Source organism: Protopterus annectens, chromosome 1.part1 (assembly GCF_019279795.1).
Source record: "Protopterus annectens isolate FY-2018-M chromosome 1.part1, PAN1.0, whole genome shotgun sequence".
NCBI classification, from domain to species: domain Eukaryota; kingdom Metazoa; phylum Chordata; order Ceratodontiformes; family Protopteridae; genus Protopterus; species Protopterus annectens.
Window position 1 is genome coordinate 1,079,529,772 of NC_056726.1, and position 19,837 is coordinate 1,079,549,608.

The 19,837-nt window shown below is 39.8% G+C and overlaps 1 protein-coding gene across 1 annotated transcript in view; it reads left to right on the forward strand.

The window, feature by feature from the left end:
- The window catches only part of LOC122815420 (vomeronasal type-2 receptor 26-like), a 192,288-nt gene that overhangs the window by 144,356 nt on the left and 28,095 nt on the right, over window positions 1–19,837 (forward strand). Inside the window, exon 3 of the mRNA XM_044087901.1 lies at window positions 2,091–2,214. Within this exon, the coding sequence (XP_043943836.1) occupies window positions 2,091–2,214 (124 nt within the window). The remainder of the gene's footprint in view (window positions 1–2,090; window positions 2,215–19,837) is intronic.

Consider the following 19,837-nt stretch of genomic DNA (forward strand, 5'->3'; position numbering starts at 1 on the left):
CAGCACCATTAGGCACCCTAATCAACCGAAGCCTGAGCACCAACTTTGTCCCAGCCAAATGGAGGGCAGCCACTGTCATCCCTCTACACAAATCTGGAGTGTCCACCAACCCAGGAAATTATAGGCCCATCAGCCTAACTATCCTGATCTGCAAGGCCATGGACTGCATTATTATGGACTTTATAAACAAGGACATTGGCAACCTGCAAATGCTTGTCCCCCCACAGTTTGCTTTTGTTAAAAGGAGATCATGCCTGTTAAACTTGGCTGACTTCATCAAAACAGTCACCAAAGCCATGTACAAGGGGAAGACTGTACAAATTGCCTACCTTGACCTAGCCAAAGTTTTCAACACTATTCCCCACTCGGGCATAATAGATAAGCTCTCCCAGCTAGGCATCAACCCATTTGTTACCAGATGGGTAGCTAACTGTCTCACTGATAGAAACCACTCAGTCAAAATGGGGGAAGCCACCTCTAGTAGTAGACGCATAACATGTGGCATACCCCAAGGATCAGTCTTGGGGCCTCTACTGTTTGGGATAAACTTTTCTGAGGTGCAAGCCAAAACCAGTGGTCTGTGGCTGATCAAGTTTTCAGATGACTGAAAGCTGGATGCTGTCTTAAATTCCCCTAGTGATGTGAACATCCTCCAAGAGAGCCTTACCTAAACTAATGACTGGTACCAGAAGCATGGCCTCAAACTGAATGTCAAGAAATGAATCATTACTGCCTTTGGGAAAATGGTGTCCCCACTAATTAGTACATTAATAACAATGTACTAAGCATGCAATCAGCCATGAGGGACTTGGGCACCCAGCTAGATAGCAACCTGACATTTGACCACCACTTTAGCCCTGTTATAAGGAAGGCTTTCTGCACGGTCTGCCTCATAAGTAAGGGTATTTCATCCAGGAACAAGGAGGTCATAACATCCACGTATTCCTCTCTTATCAGACCCATTATCATGTAAAATGCCCCTTCACCATGTGCCTTGCCAAGCGCATGCAACACTGGAGAGCCCACAAAGGTTCCTGACCAGGAAAATTCAGGGTCTCAAACACCTATGCTATACAAATAGGCTAAACGTCCTGTCCCTCTACTCAGTCTCATGCAGACTGCTCAGAGGAGACATCTGTCTGGAATACAAGGCTATCTCAGACCCAGCCTTGATGGAGTTACTGCATATCCATAAGTCAAATTCCACTTGTGCAACCCACATGCAAAGTCTCAACCTGGTCTGTGACATTAATAGAACTTTTTAGAGGGATAGATTTGTCTCCCAAAGACTCCTGCATTTGTTGGATAGACTCCCTGTCCATGTCAGAGTACCTCACTAGCCCTCTTTAAGAGGAACCTGGACAACTGGATGGGAAACAGAAAATACACCCCTGAAATCCCACCTGTGTCCCTGCTGGACAGGGGAAATAGGTGTTGACTTTGTGGGAACATGGGCAAAATTCTTGGCTAGGCTTATAATGGTCTCCAGGCCAACAACTAGTATCATCCTATGAACCTATATACAGTGGGTATAAAATGTTTACACACCCCTGTTAAAATATCAGGTTTTTGTGATATAAAAAACTGAGACAACAATAAATAATTTCTTTTTTATACCACAAAAAAAACTGGCATTTTAACAGGGGTATGTAAACTTTTTATATCCACTGTATACCCATTACTTGCAAGTACTCAGGAGCAAAGGGTGAAGAATAACTGAGGAACTGTGCTAAGAGCTGTGGGTTTGTTTAGCTAGGAAGAATGGAGGCTGTTTAAAAGGAGTATTGTCAGAAAAAAGTATTTGATTAAGGGAAGAAAACATTAGGTAACACAGACATGTCTTACAAACACAGATTGCATGCTTAAACCATGCAATTATTAGAATGCTGTCTACAGTGGTATGACAGTTTATGACACAATGTTCACTTTCTCTTTTCACTTTTTGTAATTCTCTATATTTTACTGTATAGTAACATATTTTTCTGGACTGGCAAGATCTTATATTTGGTATTATAATATATATTTGTAATGCTGCACACTGGAGTTTGCCTTTAATTGTACTTAAAATATGGTATTTTTGTATGTTCCAGACTCCTCATTCAGTATGTAGCGACAGCTGTGCACCTGGTTACCGGAAAGCAGTACGTCAGGGAGAACCAGTCTGCTGTTTTGACTGCATTCCATGTTCTAAAGGGGAGATCAGCAATCAAAGTGGTAAGTGAGTCAAGAAAATGTGAAGCGAAATGAAATGCAGCACACGTAACCCAAGATTATATAGGAAGCTATTAAGGCTGTAGAGTATAATTGTATACCTTCATAAAAATAGAGACATGTCACTTTGAATTATTTTGTCTTGATGGTTTTCTTACATTAAGCTGCTGGCTTAGCTTCGTGGTATGTTGCTCTGACTGTAGTGCACAGGTTTCTGGGTTCAAGACTGGGCAGTGATCTGCATGGTGGTAATAACATTTTCCCTGCTAGACAGGGGTCCAGGGAAGTAAATAGTGTGGGAAGAAATAGCCAGGGAATTTTTATGGCTAGGCTTCTATAGGCCCTAGGGCCGATAGCCTAGTACCAACCTATGAACCTATTTCCAACTTTCTGACTTGTAAATATATTTCAGAATGGGAAGGACAACCAATAAAGTAAGATGAAGGCAGCATGAATTATTTAATAATCACAATGCAGGGCTGTGACTTAGAAAAATAATCATATTAGGTTTACCACTGTTTAATATCACCCATTACAATTATGTTACCTTGTCACAGAGAAAAGTGAAAGGTATAACATATGGTGTAGTCATGCCAAAGATGAGTACCATAGCAAGTATGATAAACATGAAAAATATATTGTTTATTGTACTTGTTATGGTACTCATACAATACTCGTCTCCGGTGATGACTTATACTACATGAAGGTTTCCTTGCCACGATGTGAAGGTTAGTAGTCATAAAACAGTTACAAAGAAAACATGGGCGCTGTTATCTCTCAAGGTACCATGCAGCAGAAAATAAGTCCCATCCAACAGGGAAATGCAAGGAGGATGGCAGTAGTTGCTACCTGACTACAAAAGCATTTAGTTGTCTCGGGATTTTGTGCAGTTTAAATGCTCTAGCTACCTGATATTTATCAAAGATAAGGAGAAAGAGCTGACAAACAGCCAGAGTTATATATAGTCAGAGGCATAGCTAGGTCTTGACAAAAGGGATAGCTCCCCTGGGTGGAAGGTATTAAATGGACACTATCAGCAGTTGCTCAGGGGGTGGTATTGCAATAAGACCATTCACTAATAACTCCTGGTACAGTATTTGTGGTGACTTCTGAAACACTGAAGTACTATATATATGGTAACTAACAAAAAGATACCAGAGCAGATAAACAGCTGTAAAGTAACAGCACATATACATATATCTATCTATCTATCTATCTATATATATATATATATATATATATATATATACATATATATATGCATACATACGCACATACATACATGCAACATGTGATAATATATGGAAATTATTTCTTTAATCTATGTGCTTTAAGAACAGGTTTAATTGAAATATAGTCATTAAGACCTGGACCCTGATGTGCTCTAAATTTCAAGATCCAATTAAGAGCACATCAGGGTCTAGGTCTTAATGGCTATATTGCAGTTAAACCTGTTCTTAAAGCGCACAGATTAAAGAAATAATTATTTCCTTATGTTATCACATGTTGCATGTATCTATGTGTGTATGTATGCATATATATGTATGTGTGTATGCATGTGTATATATATATATATATATATATATATATATATATTTTTTTTTTTTTTTTTATACACATCATTTGTTCATACTATGGGAATGCATTTGTATGTGTATGTATTTTTATATGTGAATGGATGTGTGTGTGTGTGTGTGTGTGTGTGTGTGTGTGTGTGTGTGTGTGTGTGTGTGTGTGTGTGTGTGTGTGTGTGTGTGTGTGTGTGTGTGTGCATGTATATATATGTATATTTATATGTGTATATGCATGCATGTGTATGTGTGCGTATGCATGAGTATGTATGTGTATACTTTTATGTCTATGTCTGTATATTTTTATATGAGATTTTGCAGATATATGTGATGGTGTAATACATTTTTAAGGATGACAGAGTTTTACTTAATGATTAATTAATCAGTTGCTTAGAAATAGGAAATGCCTGTGCAGTCATTGTTTGTTTGAGTGACTTAGAACAATATATATTATCTGTGTTTTTTAAAATGAATGTGATTTAAAGAAGCAATTTTATTGTGAGAGCAATTATCCTGGCATTAAATATCTCTTTTTAAGAAAGAGTCATGGAATGGCATTACTTTACAGCTGTGTATCTGCTGTAGTATCATTTTGCTAGTTATTTTTAATGTTTTGTTAACCGAGCAGTTAATTGCCAAGGGTTTTAGTCCTTTTGTGATTATTTACTACATATGGTAATATAGTGAACTGTATTATTAGCAGTATAGAATGGAGGACAGCATGTGATGTAATGCCATACATTCTGCTCTGAGGAAGCAGGTAGGAGGTGAGGCCATGTTCTGTTCAGTAAATGTGAACAAAATCAATGCAGTCTTGAAAAAAGTAACACTGCCAGCACTCTTTCTGTTTGATTTCTGCTACACAGATTATATCAGCACACAAAACAATGGCTAAAAATACTTTACTAGTATATTAATTTATTTGTTAGAGTTTATTAGATTGTTGAACTAACAACGAGTGATACTTAAATACACAATACTTAAATATGCATAGCACTTCTGCGTCTTTATCTTTTCTGATAAGACTCAAGGCCTGTAAAAAGTACAAGCACTGATGGTAACCCCCTGCTGGGTCAGAAAAGTAAATTTATTTTTTGTCTTTGAGTTGCTTAAACTGATAGAGTTTCTTTCTGTTTTACCTGCTCCCTTTTGTGCCCTGGTGTTTTTGTTCTCTCTGGCAAATAATGCACTTGAATTACCGAGGCTGCACATTTCACGTTTGTCTCATTGGTTAATTTGTTTTGCAAGTGATACTTAAATACACAGAGAATATCTGTGTCTTTGTTTTTTCTGAAAAGACTTGTGGCCTCCAAAAACTGCAAGCACTGTTGGTGACTCCCTGCTGGTGAATTTTCTCGCCCCCTCCAGCTGCTTGATTTTCTTTTTAAACCTGGAGATTTTTAACCTGCCCACCCTTGCTGCAAATTGAGCTCTGTAATCTACTATCTTTCTACTCTGCTGTAGATATCTTGAATTATTTATTTTCCTTATCTTGTGCTTATTCTGGAAAAAAAGTGAATTTTGCCTCTCATAGGATCATAGGTTAGTAGACTAATGGCCCTAGGCCCCTTACAAGCCTAGCCAAGTTCAACCCTTGTTCCCTATACGGCCTAGAGATGTGGTCAATAATTACAAGCCACTCTAAATCAGCACTGACTGCCCCTATCCAAGATGGACATCCCTCACCCTGGGGTGAATTTGCAGTTTCCCATCCAATCGTCCAAATCATGCTTAAATATTGTCAACAAGGGGCTTTGTTTAACTTGAATTGGAAGTTTGTTCCAGAAGAGAGATAACCTCTGTGAGACATATCTGTCTCTCCAGCAAATCTTGTTGATGTCACAAGTAGGTAAGGTCCCTAGAGCGAGTGAACTGTGTACCATTTGACTTACGAATGTGCAGCATATCCATTAAGACAGGATCAGGCGTTGCTCTGTATGCAAAGTACATGTTGCCTCTGAGTAGTCTATTTGATACAAAGTATAGTGACAGCAATTTCAGTCTGTCCACATATGATTTGTGCTGAAGACCCTGAATTTTCTTTGTGAGAAACCTTTGAGGTCTCTTGAGTAGATGCAGGTGCCTGTTTAGGTACATACAAAGGAAACACTGTACTCTATTAATGGCCTGATGAGGGAAGAGTATGGGGGTAATAACCTCTTTTATTTTGGAAGCTATTTCCTTACTTATGAGGTGAGTAATGTAGAAAGGCTTCATAACCGCACTGGACATATGGTGATCCAAGGTAAGGTTGCTGTCAACATTTGTGCTCAAATCTCTCACTACTGATTTAGAGCTTAGGGTGATGCTATTAATATAGTAATCCATAGGGACATCACCCTTGCCAAAGGGGATAATAATTTATTTATGTATTTACATTTGTTGACCTGGAAATGCTGACTGGACACAGGTCCTTTTTCAGCAGAGGCCCGGGGAGAAAAGCTCCACAATAAAGATGAATTTAGGTATGTGATTACAAGAAGTAGATGCAGTTGTATGTATAACAGTAACGTTAATACAATCACAGGTCCTGATGAAGAACATAGTACATACAGTACTTAATACAATCATAGGTCCTGATGAAGAACATAGTACATACAGTACTTAATACAATCACAGGTCCTGATGAAGAACATAGTACATGCAGTACTTAATACAATCACAGGTCCTGATGAAGAACATAGTACATGCAGTACTTAATACAATCACAGGTCCTGATGAAGAACATAATACATACAGTACTCACATAACATCTGTGCCATCTAAGATGACATGCATTCTAAGAATTAAATAGCAGTTATTCACATTGTTACAGTAAATAATTACAGCAGTATTATAAGTAATAAGCTTTCAGGCATCAGAGTTGGCTGTAATCAAAGGTAGTTAGGAGGGTGGAAGAGAGGGTGAGGGTGGATGGAGTAGGAGATGCTAGTGAGGAGTGTTACAAGGGCATAACCAGTGATTTTTTAGGAGAGATTTAAGTACAGCTTTGAAGTGAGTGCATCATGGTACAGAGGTTATGGGGGGAGGGTGTTCCATAACTTGGCTATTGAGCTGGAGAAAAGTGCTTCTCCAGCAGAGATCTTGGCTCTGGTTACCTGTAATTGATTTTTGTTGCTGGATCATAGTGGTCTGGTGGTGTAATAGAGCTGGAGTAGATTTTGGAGGGATGGGATGTTTAGCGGATGGTTTACTAGTTTGTGGGCAAGTGAGAGTTGATACCATTGAAGGAGATGAGGGAGTTCAAGCCAGCCAAGTTCAGCAAGTGAGAGACAGTGGTGACTATGGTAGGGGGCCCCGATGGCGAACATGGTGATTTTGCTGTAGCAGGTCTCGAGTTTACTTAGATTGCTTTGCCTTAAGTTGGTATATATTGGAGAGGCATAGAAAAGGGTGGAGATAAGGTGGGAATTTGCAACTGAAATCCTGGCTGTTTTGGTGAGGAATTGCTTATTTCTGTATAAGGCTCCTAGTTTTTTGTGGACTTTTTTTATGGTCATGGAAATGTGAATGTCAAATTTGAGATTATTGTCTCTCTCATCTCCAAGCATTTTGGTGTGATCTGTCGGGGGGATAATGTTGTTGTCATTGGCTGTAATATTAAAGTGAGAGTAGGTTTGGGTGGCAGGATGGCAGATTAGTTAAGGTGTTTACCTTGCAGACACAAGGTGCATGGTTTGATTCTCACATGGGGTACTTGGCTAGGCTTAAAATGGCCCACAAGGGCAAATAGCCTAGTACTAGTCTATGAACCTATGTGTATGTTTGATGGGTTGGAAGATGAGAAGGGTTTAGTTTTGTTTGGATTGAGTATTAACTGGGCATCAGGTAGCCAAGTTTCAACACAGGAAAAGGCATCCTGTGTGACCTTTTGCAGTTCAGATAGGGACTAGGCTGAGCAGATGATGGTTGAGTCATCTGCATACTGTATGAGAGGCCTGTTTGGTGTCAGTGACTAGATTACTGGTGAAAATGGAGAAGAGTAAAGGTCCAAGGATGGATCCTTGGGGAACACCAATAGAGACAGGTAGTTGGGAAGATGTCATTCTGCCATACAACGGATTGCTGGCGGTCAGTCAGGTAGCTCTGAAACCAGTTGGTGACTGATGGAGAGTAGGATAGATTATTGAGAACAGAGATGAGATGCTTGTCTGGGACCATGTCAAATGCCTTAGACAGGTCTAGGAAAGTTGCAGAGGAGAAATTGCCATTGTTTTTATGCTGAAGGATAGTGTTAGTAAAAGTGAATAAGGCAGTGGTAGTGCTATGATTTGGCTGGAAACTGTGTTGATTGTTAGAAATTAGGTTGTCACATTCCAAGATGGTGGCCGCCTGGTGAACTGCATCTACACTGAGCTCCCTACCTCAGTTACTCATATCTTAGTTTTTTATATCTCTCGGAGCTTCGGGACGCTCTACGGAACAAAGGAATTGACTCTAGTATCGTAAAGACGAACCATCCAGTACATACAGCTTGTGAAAGAAGCTAAAATCATCTCTATATTCTGTATCAGCTCTCTAAATCTTGTACTTACTGTGATCTAGAAGGCCTCAATCTGCTGCAGCACTCTGAAGACCACATGGCCAGACAGCAAAAACCTTCAAATGATCCTATATCAATGGAGACACAGACAACAAAAGCTAAGTCTTCGATAATCTTCTCACCAGAAAAAGAGAACCTCTCAAAAAGGCAAAAAACCAATAAACAACAACTGGATCTTAACAAAAACACTACTAACATCACTGAGGATACTGGCTTCCACATGGTTGAATTAAAACAGGCCCTACAACCCATACATGCAGCCATCCAGAATTTTTGAACAACTCTCAACCATTGTAAAATCTGTCACTCAGATTGCTGAAAGAGTGGGCACTCTTGAACAAAAAATACAGTCAAATGAGTTTCAAATCCAAACTCTTACTGATGATCTTTCTGCTAACTCAACAGTTATAACAGAACTTCAAATGAAAATAACAGATCTAGAGGCAAGAAGTCGGAGAAACAATATCCTAATTAGAGGTATTCCTGAGATCTACGACAACCAAAGCTTAATCACTACTGCAAAGCAAATCTTTGAGTCTCTACTACAAAGATGGTGAGATACCTGAAATCACCATTGAAAGAGCTCACAGAGCACTCCGGAGAAGGCAAGACACCACAGACCCCCGTCAAGTGTATGTTAAACTACTCAATTTCCAAGTAACACAAAAAATACTAAATGCAGCAAAAAAACATAAATCCTTAATTTGGAACAAACACAAAATTACATTCTCGCAAGACTTACCAGCAACTATTAAGGAAAACAGACAAAAACTGGCTCCGTTATACGCAGATTTAATCAAAAGAAACATACGCTTCCAAATGCGTTACCCTAACAACCTAATATTTCATAACAATGAAGTGAGATACTCAGTCAATACTCACATCGAAGCAAAAACAGCCTTTATTAAGGCTTTCAACAAAGATCCCACTTCCTGAAACCACAATTTCGCTAGCGACTCTTTCTCCCAGCTAGATAACGGATCAGAACTTTGTTTTTTATGGACCCGTTAAAAAACCCGATTAATCTACAAATATTAATCCGACTGAATAAATATTCCTTTACGTACCTGTGAAAAACCTTTAATGGACTTCTTAAATGCCAGCGTTTAACACGTGGAGCTAGGCACAGTTTCTCCTGTCAGACGTTTCCATATGGGTCCCACTTAGCTGTAACACCTGGATACTCCTGCAACATCCAAGCGACACCAGGATTAGCTCACAGACTACGTCGCCTAAGGAGATATACAACTCCTGGTCCAACATGGCTGAATGTTCTCCTGTAAAAAACACACCGACAACCTCTCAAATAACTGAGTCTTCAAGTACCAGTTTGAATCAGTAAATAGCTAGCAAGGCGTAATGTCAGGCGCTGTGGGTATCTGTTGATCTCCGCTTCGTAATGCTTAAGTATCCGTGTGTTCTTTGGAAATGATGTCTACTTCTCGAAGTCTAGCAAAGCCCTGTCAAGCATCTACAGCCATACTTCCTAAAGCTCACTCGCATGGATAAACCAGACTCCCGATGCTGTCGCTAGCTGCCTGTTGCTTCTCACATGGCGTACGGAGCTTCTGATAAATTTTCATCCTTGCACCGCGCATCCTGCCTAGCACAAACTTCGAACCTTTTTCCCTGACAAGCACGCACGTTTTACATGCAACTCATACGAAGGTTGCAATTCTCTGGTTATTTATCAGTGCTATGTCTACTAAAAACACTGCTGGTCACGCAGTAGAATGCGTATAATACAACATCATGTTCATGCTGTTATAAAAGTGAAGCATTGCTAGGTGGGGGTATAGGATGTCAATGAATTTACTCTATAGCAAATTAATGTCAGTACAGTTTCTACATTACACATGACATAACAGTTAACATGATTATCAGGACCTGGTTTCTTAATTCAGTGCCAGCAACAATACCACTGTCTTTAGTAACTTAAATATGCATGGGACTGCTGTATGCATAGTCTGCCTAATGTAGGGGATTGTTCCCCACATCAGGGATACTTTCCCTGAGTGAGCAATACTTGTTTACTATGCACAAGCATCACTGTTCAAGCCTCATTTCTAACGCCCTCCAGCAACACTAAACATATCCTTAGTCTCTTCTTGACCTCTGCTACTGTTTTATTCTTTAGTATGGTTGTGGGGCTAATAACAGCTCTATTTGTAAGGTAACCACTAGATTATAACATATGGCATACAGTATAGTCTATGGTTGCAAACGGACCCCAGATCGGGATCTATGTTAAGGTGTTGAACCCAAGGAGTTTAAAATTAAGTTTTCTAAGTGTGAAAGGTTCTGTGGCTGAGACAAGCGACTCTATCTAATCTAACCAACTAGATTCTCAGGCCACGTACCCTGATAGCAGAATAGATGATTGTTTACTTAGCTAATTATTATACTTAGTTGAATTAATCGATTCTCCTTCTTCTCTCTCTCCATATATGTGGGGGATGATATAATACTATCATAACAAGCTGGTGGTGTAAGAGTAATAGGCACAAACATATGTTCCAGACAAATGTTTTTGGTTTGCATCACTTGAGTGTGTTAAACTCTATTACTGTTGAGCCAAAAGGTATTTGTAGCAAGCTGTGAGTCATTAACTCACCTCTATCATCATCAAAACTTTTTTGTTTAAATACATATAGTTCTTCAGGTACTCAGAATATTTGTTAAACGGTGTACCTCCGAGGGTGTACTTCCCTGTAAAAGGCATGTTGTCATATTTTTCCTATACACTACCCTACCCTATCACAGACCATGCCGCAAGATATACAAACTGCATATTACATAATGTACAGCCTTGGAAGCTCAGTGGGTGGCGTTGTAAGTAATCTAGGTAGGTTATGTTTTGGAAAAGTTATATTTTGTACATATGTATAGTAAAGGTTAGGTTTGTGTTTGTGTGTTTATATACTTCTTCATATAAGGAGTATGGGTGGATAGGCACTGGGGTTAGTTTGAAGAAGCTGTGGGCTACCCTTACCGCAATGATAACTTCTTAGTAAAAACAGTGTTAAAGACATATCAAGCTCTCTTCCCTCTGGTATACCCAATAATAACTCTCCCTAAACAAACCCTTCTATGTGTAGGTATAACAATAACCTCCCATTCAAATCACCTTTCAATAATACCAACTAAATTAAGGAATTCAGTAGCTGGCAAGTAGACTGCTGGAATGTTAAAGGCCTTCAGAATGCTGAGAAAAAAAATCTAATACTACATCTTTTTTTTAAATCTCAGGCTACTATCTGTTTCTTACAGGAGACGCATCTACCCAAAGAATGCTGGGAAAAAACCTCTAACAAAAAATGGATTAGGACTATAATAGCGGGGGGTGATAGTTCAAACTCTAAGGGAGTCGCAATTTTAATCAAGAAACAATTCCAGGGCACCATCATAGAAGGCAAGTCTGATAAATTTGGCAGGTGGTGTTTTTTTACATCCATAGTGCCGAATTCCGTCAAACCCGTTTTATTTCTGAACGTATATGGTCCCTGCACTCAACAACACATCTTCTTCATGGAAATCTATAATATCCTTAGCGCATTCTCAAATCACCTTTTTATTATAGGAGGAGACTGGAATGCAGTCATAAATCCCAGTTTAGACCGTACCAGCAATTCCCCTCATATAACTCTCAAGCTTCTACTGCTCTGGAAGAACTAATGTCTGACTATAATCTCATGGATACAATTGTCTTTGGTGCGGATCCATCAAAAGCAGTATGTACACCTTCTACTCTCAATGCCACAAATCATGGTCACGTTTAGATTTTTCTTAATCTCTAAATCCTTCTCTAATTTCAAGATCACACTAAGGTGTGAACCTAGGCTATTATCTGACCATGCAAAAATTTCCCTTATGATTGTCTTGCATCCGATCCCTCCCCTGCGAATTGGTCCCTTAACAATAACCTACTAAAACATAAAGAGGTTGTACAGAGAATCAATAAGACATTGTCTGAACTATGGATTTGGTAATTCCCAAATAGCGCTTGACATACAATGGGCGGCCTGCAAGGCCGAATTAAGAGGGTATCTGATTAGTAAAGCTACATTTTTTAATAAACTTAATAAAAGGAAAGAATCTGATCTTGCTTTAAGGCTAGCGTCCTTGGAAAGAGAATTCAAAACACACCCCGACCCCAAACTAGAAGAATCGATCAATGCTGCACATAAAGAACTATGCGAGCTACACTTATATAACTATTCGATACAGGAACAAAAACAAATTGCAACCTACTCTGAGTGGGCACAAATCCCATCTAGAACCCTGTCTAGAATACTCAAAAACAATAGCGGTGCTCCGACAATCTCCATCTTGCAACATAAAGGAGTAACTTACAAAACAGACTGCGAGATTATTAAACTTTTTCACGACATATATACTGACATATATAGCAACAACAAACACAACACCTCCAATCTGCAGATGGTTACATTTCTTAATTCAATCATCTTCCCATCTCTTAATCAGGATCAAATATCCACCCTATCAGCTCCATTTACTATCCGTGAGATTCAAACCACCATTAATAAACTCAAATTAGGCAAATCCCCTGGCCCGGATGGCTTTACTACTAATTTTTTCAAGACCTTTAACTCAAAAATTGCTCCTATCCTCCTAGAAGTTTTTAACTTTATTGTAAAACATGGAATTACAGACATACACTGGAATAACTCAAAAACAATCCTGCTACTTAAAACAATAAAGAAAAAACAGACCCACATAATTACAGACCTATCTCGCTTATAAATGTTGATATCAAAATCTTCTCTGCCATCTTAGCCAACAGACTTAAACAGGTATTACCACACTTACTATCACCTGACCAAGCTGGGTTTATGTCCAATAGATATACATGGGACAATACACTAACACTAGACTCTCTTATCCAGTTTACCAAAAAAGAAAAAAAAACGTTATATGCCTTAACCCTAGACGCATCAAAAGCATTTGACAGGGTAAACTGGGACTTTCTCTTCTCCACGCTATCACATTTTAACATACCCACAACCTTCCTAGATATGATCAGAACTCTTTATTCAAACTCAAGCACATATCTTTATATAAATAAAAAAAGATCTAAGCCCATCCAGATTACTAATGGCACTAGACAAGGTTGTCCACTTTCTCCCTTCCTCTTCAATCTATTTATTGAACCCTTTTTCCTTTATCTCACTCAAAATACACATCACACTATTCCTAAAATTCTCAACACACAAGTAGCATTATCGGCCTTTGCTGACGACTTAAACCTCTACTTCCATTACCCGAACACGGACCTGCCAAAAATATTAAAAGCAATCACTTCCTTCTCTAAGGCCTCTGGATACCAAGTCAATGATAAAAAATCACATATTCTCCCAATAAATCCAGAGGCGCATAAACCTTCCTTCTTCCCCGAATCGTCCTTCCATATCTCATACAGTCTCAAATACCTTGGCGTCAACTTTGAACACAATCAAGCCTCTATGCTTCAAAATAACCTGCTAAAATCATGGTTTACCATATGTCAAGACCTACAAAGATGGAAACTAGTGAAATTATCATTCCTTTCAAAAGTAGCTATTGTGAAAATGAATATCCTTCCCAGACTCCTCTATCAATTTAGTGCAACAAATATAAATATTTCAAACAACTTCTTCTCACAGATTGAAAAAACAATAATCAAATTTCTCTGGTTTCCTAAGAATGTTAGGATCTCTTTTTCCAAGTTAAGTCTTCCCAAGGAGAAAGGTGGGGTGGGCCTTCCAAACCTTCAACTCTACTATCTGATTATTAGCTCTAATAAACTATGGTCCATTGCATACATGAATAACAAAGACCAAAATTACTACCCAGCGTGGCTAAAGATATGGTACGGACATATTCTATCTAACAAAATTAATCCTAAGGCCACTCCCTTTTTATCACCTACTTCCTTGAATAGCCTAAAGCTATCCTCTCTACTGAAACATCAAATAAAACTTTTCCAAAAACTGATTAAGGACATCAATCTTCAACTTATTTTACCCTTTTTCAACCAATACACCTCAACCCAAATCTTAAAATCAACAACAAGATGATAGATCTTGCTGATTTCCCTCTCATCAAAGACCTTAAAGTATGGGATATTCTTAAACATAAATCTCTGTCTCTTGCCGAATTACGATTAGCCCTCAAGGTTAATAACAAGTATTCAGTTATCCTCGTCAACTCAGGGAACTTATTTCTTCACAAACCAATAATACAGTCCCTGATATACAGCTAATGGACAAACTAAACCTAATTATTAATACAATTTCTAGTAATAATAAAACAATTTCTTTGTCATACAAATTACTACATCCATTACTTCACAAAGGAAACTGTCTTTTTCCAAATACTGGGACAATCAAAACCCCTATTACAGAGGATCAAAATTACTAGCCATAAAAACTAGCATTGAATTATCCCCCTTCAAGAAATTCTTATACACTCAACTGATGTTGAATAACAACGCCTACCTTACCCCTGCAAGAATTAACAAATTTAACTCTAATAGATCTCCGTTATGTACATGCTGTTCAGGAGCTGAACTTTTACATATTATGTGGCATTGCAATAACTCCCATAAACTTTGGTGTTCTCTCAAAGTGCGTCTCAAAAAAATGGGTTACTATAGCTCCACCCTTTCATGGGAAACGGCTATTCTAAATATCCCCCCTCATGGCCTGCCTAAGTTTCATATTCATATCCTAACAACGCTTTGCTTTCTCATAAAACTCTACATCACCCACAACTGGTTGGATCGCACCAAATTATGTTGGCGGGGATTTAAAAATATGGCCATTAAATATATCTCGGCCCAGAAATTCATCATAAATGGACCTATGAAGAGAGCCTACTTCAGTAAACTTTGGAAAAGCCTGTTTGAAGTAATTCTATGTGACTAAGCTATGGCTAACATACACATATCCCTTTATCCATGTTCTTTTTTCTCCCCCTTCACTCTGCACCCCCTGTGCTGTGGGTTTCTCCCTTCTAAGACAAGCCATAAGTAGGGCTGTTATTTCCCAATTGTACAAGTAATGGCACTGTTGCTTCCACCCTTGTTCAGTATTGGTAGCTTTGTAAATATTGTTTAGTTTGGTTTGGGCTTTTAGTTTGTGTACTATGCATACTGCAAGATATTGTACTTTTTCTATGTTCTTTTTAAACATGTCCTTTGTACTAATGTTGTTACAAACCACTATCTGTGTAACATTTGTGCATTTCCCATGCGTCTACCTTCATAAGTATGCATGGTTTATTACAAAAATAAAAACTATTTTTGAAAAAAAAAAAAAGAAATTAGGTTGTTAGTAAGGAGGTAGTCTAGGACTTGAGAGTGAATGCATCTCTCACGTATTTTGGAGAGTGGAGATAGAGTTGCTATGGGCTGGTAATTGGTGAGTTCTGTGGAGGGGCCACCTTTGTGGAGGGGAATGATGTGGGATATTTTGCATAATGAAGGGACGTAACATTCTGACAGAGATCGGTTAATCAAGATTAAGACTTGGTAGGCTAGGGCATCGGCTGCAACTTTTAGGTATTCACTTGGGAGGTTGTTGGCTGCTAGTTTAGTGAGTTTAAGTTTAGTTAAAAGTTTTTTTTATGTTAGAGGTAGGGATAGGAGAAAAAGAGAAGGCAGTGGGGAGATTACTAGGTGTAGGTGTGGGGTGGAGGGGAGGGGGTTGTGTTGTCTAGCTAATGATAGTACAGTTTGTGTGAAGCGTTTATTGGATGAGGTAGCAATATTTTCTGAGTGGAGAATGTTAGGTGGAGGGGTACTGACTTTACCTGCGTGGAGGATGGAGTTTATGGAGGACCAGAACTGCTTGGGATTGTGTTGGGAGGAGTTAAGGGCAGGCTGGTAGGATTGGATTTTGTCCTGCTTTATTAGCTTTTTGACTCTATTGCACAATTATAGGAATTTCTGTCTAGCTGAGGGGGTTTTGGTTTTGCGCCAGTGATCCCAGACTTTATCTTTGATTTTCATTACTGACCTAGTGGGTTTCTGCAGCCATGGGGAAGATTGGGCTTTGGCTCTGATAAATCTTATGGGGGTGTGGTTATTTAGGATACCTAGGAAGGTAGTATTGAAAAATGGAACTGCGTCATCTAGGCTGAGGTACTTTAGTGGAGTCCAGTTACAATCTGAGGGTGAGATGAATGTGAGTGGGTTAAAGTTTAATTTATTACGTATTTGCCGTTAGATGACAGGTTTAACCTAATATAGGTGTTTTTTGAGTAGGAATGTTGGGGAATGATCACTGAGGCTATCCGGTAGGCAGTCTGCTATATATGACTGGGGGATCTTGCTGACTAGTATCCAGTCCGGAGTAGTATGCTTGCTGGAGGTTTTATTTATTCTGGTAGGTGAATGGATGAGTTGGGTGAAACCATGAAGGTTTAGATGTTGGGTGCATTTTGCATTAGTTTATGATGCCTGAGTGGGGCATTGTGTCAAAGGCCTTGGCTATGTCTAGGTAGGCAGTATGCACAGATTTGCTCTCATTCAGGGCTCTGGTGGCTTTCTTAAACAAGTCCATAAGGTTCAATAGGCACAATCTGCCCTTAACAAAGCCAAACTGGATCAGTCAAGCATTAGAAGGCTTCCTATATCTTTGTTGATAGGGTCCATGACGATTCTCACCATGGCCTTGCAGATAACGCTGGTTAGGTCTATGGATTTATAGTTCCCAGGGTCAGTGGATGCACCCCCCTTTCTGCAAGGGGATGATGGTAGCTGTTTTCCATTCTGTAGGGGCAAAAACCAGTGCTTAGGCTGTGGTTAAAAAGAATACACAATAGTGTTGCTAACTCCTGTTTTAAACCATTTAGAACACAGCTTGGAATGTTATCATAGGTTCATAGGTAGGTACTAGGCTATCGGTCCAATGGCCTACGTAAGCCTAGCCAAGAAGATTCCTTGACTCGCGCCACCCAGGAAAGTTATTTTCCTGTGCCACTGTCGAGCAGAGACACAGAAGTTATCCCCGGGGTGTATTTCCTATTTCCCATCCACTCATCAAGATTTTTCTTGAAGGGTGCTAATGAAGAACTTTGCTTGACATAGATGGGTAGTGCGTTCCAGAGTATGGGAAGTCTCTGAGACAGGAATCTATCCCTCCATGTCCTGTTTATTGTGGTGACAAGGTTTAGGTCCCTAGAGCATGTAGCTTGGAGGGATTGGGATTTCTTTAGCTGTAGCATGTCCAACAGCTCTGGATTTGACATAGCTTTATATGTTAGGCAGAGATCAGCTCAGAGTAGGAGATATGCTATGGAGTAAAGCTGGAATTATTTTCAGAACGGTCAGTATAGGGCATCTGTTTGAAGCCAGTAATCCTCTTTGTGAGGTACTTCTGTGGCCTTTCCAGCTGCTGCAGATGTCTTGTGATGTTCATAGGTTCATAGGTTGGTACTAGGCTATCAGCCCTAGGGCCTATACACTAGCCATACACAATTCTGGCTGCCTATTTCTTCCCACATTATTATTTTTCCTGACCCCTGTCTGGAGGGTGACTGACGTGATCCCTGGGTGATTTTTCTTCTCCCCCCATCCAATCGCCAAAGTTCCTCTGAGAGATCCAAAGAGGCACTCTTGATGTGTATGGGCATGGGCATCCAGAGGGGTGGGTCTGGGTGGGTCAACCCCCCCCTCCTCCAACATGTTTTGTTTATTGTGATGTTTTTTAGATTGGTACATTCCAAAAGAGGAATTGTACTCTATAATGGGTCTAATGAGTGTTGAGTAGAGGGGAACAATGACCTCTTTTTTCCTGGATGAGAACCCTTTTATTATGAGGCGTGCCACATAGAAGGACTTCCTGACTACTGTCGTGATGTGACTATCAAAGGACAGACTACTGTCCACCTGGGTCCCAAGGTCTCTTATTACACATTCAGTGTTAAGTAGACTGCTGTCTATGTAGTAGTTCATGGGTACAGAGTTTTTACCAAAGGGGATGACAATGCACTTTTTGGCATTGAGCTTGAGGCCATGGCTCTGACACCAGGCATCTGTCTTAGGGAGGCCCTTCTGTAGGACTTCCACATCATTTGGGGACTCAACTATGGTTCCTAGTTTGCAGTCATCATTAGCCAGAGGCCCTCTGTGTTATCTTGTACTTCAGAGAAGTAGATACCAAACAGGAGAGGTCCCAGGACTGAACCCTGTGGTACTCCACTTGTCACTGGTTTGAGGTCAGATTTAGAGTGTGCAACTTTTACAGTGTGGGTTCGGTCAGTGAGCCAGTTGGCAACCCATCTTATGACATTGGGATTTATACCTAGTTTAGTGAGTTTAGCTATAATTCCAGAATGGGGGATGGTGTTGAAAGCCTTGGCGAGGTCAACATAGGCTGTGTGAACCACCTTACCCTCATCTACAGTTTTGGTGACTGCCTTAAAGAAGTCGATCAGGTTCAGAAGGCATGATCTGCCTTTCACAAACCCAAACTGGGTGGAATCCAGAGTTTGGAGGTTACCAATGTCTTTGTTTATGAGTTCCATGATGATACGTTCCATGGCCTTGCAGACCAGGCTCATCAGGCTAATAGGGCGATAGTTCCCGGTATCAGTGGTGGCTCTCCCTTTGTGGAGTGGGATAACTGTTGCCGTATGCCATTCAGAGGGCACAAATAAATAAATAAATAAATAAATAATAAAATGTGAGGCTATGATTGAACATGATGCTTAATTGGAGAGCCAGTTCGTTCTGAAGTTCGTGTAAAATGCATCCTGGGATGTTGTCTGGTCCCATGAATGCTGTGTTTTCGGGTTTAGAAAGTGCATCTTTTACCTGCGTAGTTGTGATTACAGGGATCTGCATTCTTCCTGTATAGATATGGGCCTTTTAGGGGGTGAGGGGGAGCAATGTTAACACTGAACCTATCTGCCAGGATGTTGGCAATATCAGTTGGTTCTGTAATTTGCATGCCTTTGTGCTATAACTCAGAGCAGATCTGGGTGTTGCCATTGAGATTCTTGACATAACTATAGAATGCATTGTGGTTGCCCTTAGAATCAGTGGTGATTTTGTTTTCGTAACTAGCTTTGGAGGATCTTATAAGGGATCTCAGCTTCTTACTGAGGCTGACCAGGGAGCTCCTCCACTCATGGGATTTTACTCTCTTTTGCAACAATTTCTTCCTTCTGTTATACAGTTTGTTTATGGAAGGGGACCACCAGATTGGCTTCCTTTTTTTGGTGGACAGCATCTTGGTTCTATTTGGGATAGCATGATCCATACACTTGTGTAAGTGCTTATAGAGTGCATTTGTGCAGGATTCAGCAGTCATAACTGTATTGGCCATCTGCATGGGTGTCATGAAGTTCACCACTTTTGTCTTAAGAAGCATGAAGTTGGCTTTGGAGAACTTTTTTACTGTGGTTTCCATAATCAGGGCTGGGGGCGGGATGTGGATATCAAGGGTGATTAGCTGTGGTTGGATCTGACCAACGAAGAGTTGACTTCAGGTGTGGAACACCGGTC